Genomic DNA, 9,463 nt, shown 5'->3' on the forward strand with positions numbered 1-9,463 from the left:
GAAGGAAAAAGTTCGTTCTCACATCCTCAACCACTCATCAGACATTGAGAAGTAATTAGGAAACCATGAAGCCTGGATATTCCTAGAAGTGTTATTCCTTTTCAAAGGACTTGATTTTAAGTAACTTTAGGCAGAAGTCATGTCTTTTTTAAATCTTTGTACCCTTGGGCTAATACAATGCCTCACATGTAGTAAGTAAGCAATGAGTGGATGCTTCATTTACTAAGCTTCACATATGTGACCATGGACAAACAATGGCAGGCTGGAAAAATCAGCAAGAAATGGGCTTAGAAGCCAATGTTGCTGCTTAACAGTTCCACAGCCCCAGTCTCCTTCCTCAGCCCGTCCTGATCTATAATGTGGGAGTGGTGACGATGCACTTAAAGATGTTGTGTACAGGCCTCCCGTGACTGGTCCATAAACTCTAGCAAATGCAGTAGCCTCATCAACAAGGATGCAGCTCTTTCACCAGAGAGGCAAACTGAGGTTTAAAAGAGGATTATATAGCAATTCACTAGAAGAACTGCCTCTGGGAGCTTAGCAACATCCCTCCAGAACCTGGGGCTTCCCAGGTGTCGCTAGTGGTAAAGAACCTGCCTGCCAAGGCAGGAGACATAAGAGATGCAGGTGCGATCCCTGGGTTGGGAAGATCCCCTGGAGGAGGACATGGCAACCCACCCCAGTATTCTTGCCTGGCAGGCTATAGTTCATGGGGTTGCAAAGAGTCGGACAGGACTGACTGTTAGCACACACGCACTCCAGACCCCAAGAGATATTTGTAGGGCAGAAAGACTGCCTTACACTGCTTCTCTTGGAGGAAGCATGGCAAACAGTCTACTCTTTTTGAAGTTAAGAAGACTACACAGGGACTTCCCTGGTAGTCCAGTGACTAAGACTCCATGCTCCCAATGCAGGGGGCCTGGATTCAGTCCTTGGTCACGGAACTAAGATACCATTTGCCACATCTAAGAGTTTGCTCATTTGAAAAAGACCCTGATGCTGGGAAAGACTGAAGGCGGGAGGAGAAGGGGACAACAGAGGATGAGATGCTTGGATGGCATCACTGACTCAATGGACATGAGTTTGAGTAAACTCCGGGAGTTGGTGATGGACAGGGAGGCCTGGCGTGCTGCAGTCCATGGGGTCGCAAAGAGTCCGACATGCCTAAGCGACTGAACTGAAGAGTTTGCTAAAGATCCCACAGCGTAGCCAAATAAATAAATTTTTAAAGGATTACCAAATTTATTTTTTTTTACGATTTCACATCTTGATCCTGTCATGTCTGTTTCATTTTAAAATCTCTTTCCACCATCTACGCAGTTATCGCTGAACCTCCTTCCTTCTCTCTCCACCAGAACCAGAGGGATGCTGGATTGCCCATCTTGCTCCCAGCCCAAGAATGCAATCAAGGATGAACATCTCCAAGCCTGCACATTTAAACCATGTTGGTTTTCTTAGATGTTGAAGACAGAAAGGATCTGAGAACAACTCCTGAGGACCCAAGTGTGTAAGACACCCTTTCTATCTTTTGAAGACAAGCCACACCCTTGTCTCCTGCTCATTCTGTCCGTGGCTCTGTGTCCACAGTTACCACAGTTAATTTGGGACTGTTCGTGAAGCCCCCACCCAGGCCAGTCCCATCCGGACCCCCCTGTCCAGCCTCACACCCAGGCTGAACCTTAGCGTTGTTGGCTTTGATATATTTTTTCTTCTTGGCTTTCCAGAAGACACCCACCCCAGCCCATGACCTCCTTCCTCCTCCCCAGGAAATTGTACCTTGAAGTCAGGAATCGTGAATTTGGTGTTATAAGACAGGTTAGACTTGGAGGTTACTGTGTTCATTCTCTCCAGGGCTTGTAAATTTTCCTTATCTCTGGGGGCAGAAATTAACCAAAACTCCGACATGTTTCCAGTCTTCTTTGATCCAGCTACTAACCAGGACCACAGCAACACACATAAACAGAAAGAGGAGGAAACAAGAGTCAAATATCTCTACCAGTTCACCACTCCCTTCCCTCAAAATTAATCCTCTCCGCTTTTCCCACTTCCCATTTGTTCCTTCTCTGACCTTCCAGTTTAGATTCTATAGCTCCAAGGACAGCCATGTGCCCCAGGCTTATCTCCACCTGGAAAGCCCTCGGGTCTTCACAAAGACTCCCAAAAATCCTCCTTCCCTCGGGTGATTCTGACTGGTTTTGAGGGGAGGAGGAGGAGGACTGTGGTTTCTGTCTCTCCTATTTCAGAGAAAGACCCACACCAGATATCACAAAGCCGGGGACAGTAGCCTGGGTTTGGGCACCTCCTGGACTATTTTTCTCCCTTTCCTGGGATGCAGGATGGGAGGGGGGGCCGTGGGGGTTGCGTGTGTGTGTGCAAGGATGCAGGAACCAGACAGGAGGCACTTCCACAAAGGGCAGCCTGGGCAAACCCAGATCTTAACGGATCAACCTTGACATTGAAGCTAGTTTTAAAAGACTTCAAGGGACTTCTCTGGTGGTCCCGTGGCTAAGATTCACGCTCCCAGTGAAGGGGGGTGGGCCAGGGGCCTGGTGAACTATGCTGTATCTAAGACCCAGTATAGCCAAGTAAATACGGAAAAAAAAAAAAAAAGACTCCAGAAAAACCTCTCTTTTTGTAAGCTAAGGTTGGGGGGGAGGGAAAGAGAGGGGACTATTAAAGTCATTTTTCCGCAAGACTAGGTGTCTATTCTGCAGAGGTGGGTAACATGCTGAGAGTCTGGTTGGAAGTTTCTGTCCAGCGTCTAAAGTCGATTCGTTCTGTTCATTCAAATGTGTGCACACCCACACCTTTCTCCCCTCGGCTTGTTCTTCCCTTCCATCTCCTCCCAAAGCAGCTCCCGGGATGGCCACGAAAAACCCCTGGATAATAATAGCCAGAGTCCCATCATGCAGGCTCTTCTGGTCGACCCCCGTCTCCCTCCACTCCAAGACAATCTTCACCCCTCCTAACCTCGAGCACACCGAACGCAGTTCCTTTCGCTTTCGATCGCTGATGGCCTGGGGACAAACTGGCCCCGAGGAGATGCCACCTGCCCTGGCCCCTGGGAGGGCACAGCAGAGGCGCCAGCTCCCGGGTTCCCACGGAGAAAACTCGTGGAGGGCGCGCGTGGGCCGAGGAGGAGCAGGGACCAAGGACCAAGGGGACGCGGGCAGCGCGCTCTGGTCCCCCGGGTCGCGACGCGCGCCCTCTCCCCTCGCCGCCTCGGCTCCCCGAGCCGCCGCGCGTCCTTACCGGGAGCCCGCGGGCCGCGCGAGCACACAGCGGGCGAGCACGGGGCCGAAGCGCACGGCCGGCTCCCGGGAGGCAGCGGCTTCTGCGCGGCGCCCCGCCCTGAGCTTTTATCCGAGCGGCAGGCGGCTCCCGCCCCGCCGGGTATTTGCATACCCGGCAGCCCGCCTCCAGCCGCCGCCGAGGCCGGGGGCGCGGGGCAGCTGGGGCCACCGTGTCGCGCGAGGGAGAGGCGGATGTTCCCTTCGCGTCTTGGCCAGATCCCCAATCCCCGATCGCCTTGGGCTGGGGACCGGCGGGATTCTGGAGAGCATCAGACGGGGGTCCCAACCCCGCAACGGAGCAGAGCGGAAGACCGAGAGAAACACGGGAGGCGCTGGGGACCCGGACACCTGCCCTCCCCGCGTCTCTCCACCCTCTACTCCATCCCTGGACAGCAACCGGGGACCGGGTCTCAAGGGGGATCACCAAGAGACAGAACTGACCTGTCTGTTGGTGTCTGGAAAGCGCCACGACAGGTTCGTATATGTTTTGGAACACTCACCTGGGCAGAGGAACAGTCTTGCTCTGGACGTGGGCGTGAGCTTGCCCTCGGTTGCCAAGGAAACTGTCCACCGCAGGGCGCGCCCACCGGACTTGACCGCCTTTGTAATTGCAGTGACTATAGTAGGAATTTATCAATAAAACAACAGCGTAGTACCGCGGCTTGAGCTCATAATCCGTGCTGTTTGAAAACAAGAGAGGGAACCCCCCAAAACTTAACGTGTGAATGTTTAAAGAAAAACAAAAACACCTCTAAGAATTCATTTTCTCTGGAGGCTAGGAGGAAACTATAGTGCATCCTTCTTCGTGCATGGTATTTTCAGTGGTTTCTGGGAAAGATTAAAATCTCCAAATTATTTTTTAGGGGGGAGAGGATGTTGAAGAAATTTCAGTGTGTCCCTGAGTGTGGGCTCCCCCTTGCCACCTGAAGTTAGCCAGACTGGCCACCTGCTACAGGGAATGCTTTCAGACCACTAGAAAGAAGCCTAAGGCATAGGAGCCCCAGATGCAGGATGGAAAGGTGAGTTTTAAGGTCACAGCAGGTGGCCCTGCAATCCTATTGTGGAGCTGGGAATGGCAGGTCGGAACTCCCAGCAGCTGTCCACTGCATCATCGTGATTGGGACATGTGGGCACATTAGTCAGTCCTTGCGACATTTCCTCCCAAGGGAGGACACCTGAAACCAAGGATGAGGAAACCCAGTGTGTACAGAAAGGTTAAGTGGCAATTCCAGGGAAGGAGTGGCCTGGTTGGACATTGACGTGGGATCTCGTATTTTGGACTTTATCTGGAATGCCGTTCTTTCCAGCCAGGGAAGACAGATCCCTTAGAGTCAGGCTCCCCTGGTGGCTCAGACAGTATAGAATCTGCCTACAACGCAAAAGACTTGGGTTCGGTCGCTGGGTCAGAAAAACCCCCTGAAGAAGGGAATGGCAACCCACTCCAGTATTCTTGCCTGGAGAATCCCATGGACAAAGGAGCCTGGTGGGCTTCAGTCCATGAGGTTGCAAAGAGTTGGACGTGACTGAGCAACTAACACACAGAGTTGGGAGCAGACCTCTTTTATGAACAGCAGCATCAATGCCCACAGATGTTGCCGGAATTGCTGGTGTCACGTGACTGACAAGTGGCAATGCTGTGAGTGGAACTCAGGCCTCTGATCCAAACCCCATGTCCTTCCGACTGCTCCCAGAAAGCCTGCAGCCTGGTCCTCACTGTGAGAACCTGTGCTTTCCATCTCAGTCCAGGTTTTCCCATCCTTCCTTGTTCAGAGACCTGGCTTCTCAGAGATTGGGCAGCGTGTTTAGAAGTGTCCCCAACTTTGCTTATGAATCCTTTTCTTTTTATAAATCTGATTTCCTCTTTTTTGGTGAAATAAAAGTCTGACATGAATTAACTCCAGGATATCTGATAAAGAAAAGAATAAGGACTGTAGTCTTGCTCATCTTACTCAGAATCTGCAATCTTTCTGGTCTTTTGCATCTATTTAAAAAAAAAAACACTTAATTATTTATTGTTGGCTGTGCTGGGTCTTCGTTGCTGCGAAGGTTTTCTCTAGTTACAGAGAGCAGGGGCTATCCTTGGTTGTGGTGCTTGGGCTTTTCATTGCCATGGCTTCTCTTGTTGAGAGTACAGGCTCTAGAGCTCGAAGGCTATATTTCCACAATTTAAAAATAACCACTGTTAACATTCAAATTGCCTCTGTTATTTTTTTAAATGTATATTCATATATACAAATATGGGCTTTAGGACATGACAGAGGTTATATGTTATACATAAAGTTTGGCATCCTGCTATGGATTGCTTTTTGGAGATAAAAATAAATTTATCAGTCTATGTTATCACTAATTTACCACACCAGAACTTGAGTCAGATACATTTGATTTCAAAGGCAAATAAAGAGATCTTGCTGAACAACTTACATCTTAAAGAAAAAAAAGAGAGAAAGACAGAGACAGAAACAACTCTTGTCTTGCCCCAGGGCTTTTTGATTTGCAGTTTTCAAGACAGTATATGTACTTATCCATTTTGAATCAAGGTGTTATTCTCCTGTTTCTCTATAAAGTGAGATCACTTTTTAACAGAAAGAGAGAGGCATCAACCAAAAGTTGTAGAGCCTGATCCTTTAGGATATTGTGAAGTGAAAGTCGCTCAGTCCTGTCCGACGCTTCGCGACCCCATGGACTATACAGTCCATGGAATTCTCCAGGCCAGAATACTGGAGTGGGTAACCTTTCCCTTCTCCAGAGGATCTTCCTAACCCAGGGATCAAACCCAGGTCTCCCGCATTGCAGGCAGATTCTTTCCCAGCTGAGCCACAAGGGAAGCCCCCATTAGATTATTAGGAGAATATAAAACAGCATTCCCATCCCATACATCAATAGAACAAAAGTGGTTTCCTTCCATATATTAGCCTGAAGCAGCATTTAACACCCATGTTCAAATTCTCCACCCCCACTCCCAAAGTCTCTGAAAGCTGCACTAAGTTGAAGTGCCTTGACCAACATTTATAAAATACCCCCAGGTTACGAAAATAAAAATAGGTTTATAGACACAGTTCTGGAAGAACCCAGGTTGCAACCCAGGTTAAAGAATGCTATCTCTTCCTGGGAAAAAAAAGGCTGGGGAGGAAATGCCATCAGCCTTGAATCATCTCTAGCGTATTATGAATTTGGCTTTGGCTAAATATTCCAGAAGTATTTCTGCAGCTGTCACTGGCTGTGCACTGAGCCAGCTAAATCATGCAGAAGGGAACAGTCCCATCAGGTTCGGGAACTAGAAGGACAAGGCTGGTCTTTTTGGTCTGTTGTCCACTGGCCTCTCCCACACGGTGCCCTCTTCCTTACTGGATGGAGACAACCCTTCTCAAAGATGCATGATTCCACCTGCAATCGGCTTGGGTGATTTTTTTAGACTTTGCTGAGAAGGATCCAGGGAAGTTTTTCTGAAGGGACAGGTCTCTAGAGGAGAAAAATGCAAGCCCAATTGTCCCTGGAGTGTCAGCATGGTGTTGTAGGAAGAGATTAGGCTTTGGAATCAGATAATCTGATAAACTGCTTAACCTCGCTGAGCTACAGGGTTCCTATGTTTAAAAAGGAGGGCATGGAGAAGGAAATGGCAACCCACTCCAGTATTCTTGCCTAGAGAATCCTGTGGACAGAGGAGCCTGGTGGGCTGCTGTCCATAGTGTCGCACAGAATCAGACACAACGGAAGCGACTTAGCATGCATGCCTTGGAGAAGGTAATAGCAACCCATTCCAGTATTCTTGCCTGGAGAATCCCAGGGACAGAGGAGCCTGGTGGGCTGCTGTCTATGAGGTCGCACAGAGTCAGACACGACTGAAGCAGCTTAGCCAGCAGCAGCAGTGCCACAAAGTGAAAATATAGGTCACTAACTACAAACCACCAAACGGTTCCATTTCCACTTAAACCAAGGTTGTACACTTTATGTCTGAACTTTTTTTTAATTTTTTGTCTTCATTCATATCTTGGTAGTTTTCCCTGCTTTCCAATAAAGTTTTTCTATGAGGGCAAACAAACAAAAAAAAATAAATAAAAAGGAGGGCAATTATGCTTGCCTTTCAGGCCTGCTCTGAGGATGAGAGAAAATAGTGTTCGAAGCACCACAGTCGGAGCCTGAGAACCAGCTGTGCTCAGTAAACATTCCCTTCATCTCTCACTCCCTCTGCTTTCTTAGAAGGTCTCTAGGGGTTTATGTTTGGCATATTATTTGCCATTATGTTTGTATAGTATAAGAATCCCTTGTTATTGCCCAACATTTTTCTCTAGGGACTCAGAGTACTTTGATCTTCATTTTGTCATATAGCCAATACCCTTGTGATTTTAAGGACAGCATCCTGATGGTGTTCATTGTTTTTCTTGAAGAAAATAAGGCCGAGGAATTCTCATGATTCCTTTACTCAAGTACACAGAGATAAGTGTTCATTTCATTTAACAAGTTTTTTTTTAATTTTTTTCTCCAGTATCTTCCAGCCTCCGTGGAGTTTGCAAAAATAAATCAGTTTTCAGACCCGTAGTAGAGCAAAACAAGCATGGTAAACAGAATTTCGAGCTGTCCCAACTCATGAAGCTATGAATACAAAACACGGAGCAGGATGTGGCACATGCATAAAAATGAGATATAAACATTCAAGAAGTGCCATGATCCTCATTTTACAGATGAGGAAACAAGCCCAGGGAGATTAAGTGAGTCAACTGAGAGCACAGTCAATGGCAGGCCTGAAACCTGAACTCCATTCTTCTGAGTGTTACACAATATCTAAACGACTCCTCCAGCCCAGAGAAGCAGCTTCTAACACACTATGTGGAGTTCAATTCCTGGCTCTTCCACTCATCAGCCAAGTGAACTTGCACAGTTAGGGCTCAGGGGGCTGTAAAGTGGGAATAATAATCGTTCCTGTTTTATAACTTTTTTCTGAAGATTAAACAATAGGGCTCAGCGACTGGTCCGTACCAGTCATCACTCAAGGTGTGCTCTGAGTATCAGCCACCTTAAAAAGCACCTCTCTCTTCTTGGCCTCTTTTTCTCCTTTTGTTTCTCATTTCCAAGTTCCTTTCCCCCACTCCTGGGTTCTTTTGGAAGATCCTGATTCTGCCCAGTTGTAAACACGTGACCCATCTGTCACTCCTGCGTTCAGTCACTTCTAACATGTCTTTGATGCAGTTAATCCCGGAGGAAGGAAGGAGTGGCCAGTGCTTGAGGAGGAGTCTCCCAGCTCCAGCAAAGAGAACCCACCATTGTTTCAAGCTCTGCCTTGGACTTGAGAGGATCTGACCTCAAGTCTCCAGTTCTGTCATGGATCAGCTGTGCCCTTTCCAAGTACAAGCTCCTGTAGTCAGGTTTCCTCGCCTATAAAATGGGGACATCAAGGTCCTGTGGTTTTCCTTGTGTATGTGCTTCATTGCTCAGTCGTGCCCTAGTCTTTGCAACCCCCTGCTCTGTAGCCCGGAGAAGGCAATGGCACCCCACTCCAGTACTCTTGCCTGGAAAATCCCATGGATGGAGGAGCCTGGAAGGCTGCAGTCCATGGGGTCACTAAGAGTCGGGCACGACTGAGCGACTTCACTTTCACTTTTCACTTTCATGCATTGGAGAAGGCAATGGCAACCCACTCCAGTGTTCTTGCCTGAAGAATCCCAGGGACGGGGGAGCCTAGTGGGCTGCCGTCTATGGGGTCACACAGAGTCGGACAAGACTTAGTGACTTAGCAGTAGCAGCAGCTCTGTAGCCCACCAGACTCCTCTGTTCATGGAATTTTCCAAGCAAGACTACTGGAGTGGGTTGCCATTCTCCTTTCCAGGGGATCTTCCCAATCCAGGGATGGAGCCCACGTCTCTTTCATCTCCTGCACTGGCAGGTGGATTCTTTACCATTGAGCTACCAGAAGTTCAATAAAAATGGAAATAAAAATGGCCTGTGTGTGTGTGTGCGTGTTAGTCACTCAGTCATGTCTGACTCTTTGTGGCTTCATGGACTGTAGCCCACCAGGCTCCTCTGTCCATGGGATTCTCCAGGCAAGAATACTGGAGTGGGTTGCCATTCCCTTCTCCAGGGGATCTTCCCAACCCAGGGATCGAACCTGGGTCTCAGGCATTGCAGGCATGTTCTTTACCGTTTGAGCCATGAGGGAAGCCCAAAAATGGCCTGGC

At 48.5% G+C, this 9,463-nt stretch overlaps 1 protein-coding gene and 1 long non-coding RNA gene across 9 annotated transcripts in view; one reads left to right on the forward strand and one right to left on the reverse strand.

Moving 5' to 3' along the window:
* Positions 1-3,355, reverse strand: part of ATP6V1C2 (ATPase H+ transporting V1 subunit C2) — a 60,179-nt gene extending 56,824 nt beyond the window's left edge. For 2 of the 8 annotated variants that reach the window (XM_061433321.1, XM_061433319.1), the window contains exons 1-2: positions 3,253-3,355; positions 1,777-1,931 (exon numbers count right to left, since the gene is read on the reverse strand). In XM_061433321.1, the coding sequence (XP_061289305.1) occupies positions 1,777-1,905 (129 nt within the window). In that variant the 5' untranslated portion in view covers positions 1,906-1,931; positions 3,253-3,355. Of the gene's footprint in view, positions 1-1,776; positions 1,932-2,970; positions 3,055-3,252 lie in introns of those variants that run through there. The other 6 variants (XM_061433323.1, XM_061433322.1, XM_061433326.1 and 3 more) reach the window with 4 other exon arrangements.
* A 48-nt stretch (positions 3,356-3,403) lies between these two features.
* LOC133257449 (uncharacterized) lies at positions 3,404-9,227 on the forward strand. The gene is made up of 3 exons (XR_009739559.1): positions 3,404-3,767; positions 4,157-4,312; positions 7,777-9,227. It is a non-coding gene; the product is annotated as an uncharacterized LOC133257449 (long non-coding RNA).
* Positions 9,228-9,463: the final 236 nt, after the last annotated feature.

This window comes from Bos javanicus, chromosome 11, assembly GCF_032452875.1.
Source record: "Bos javanicus breed banteng chromosome 11, ARS-OSU_banteng_1.0, whole genome shotgun sequence".
In the NCBI taxonomy this organism is placed as follows: domain Eukaryota; kingdom Metazoa; phylum Chordata; class Mammalia; order Artiodactyla; family Bovidae; genus Bos; species Bos javanicus.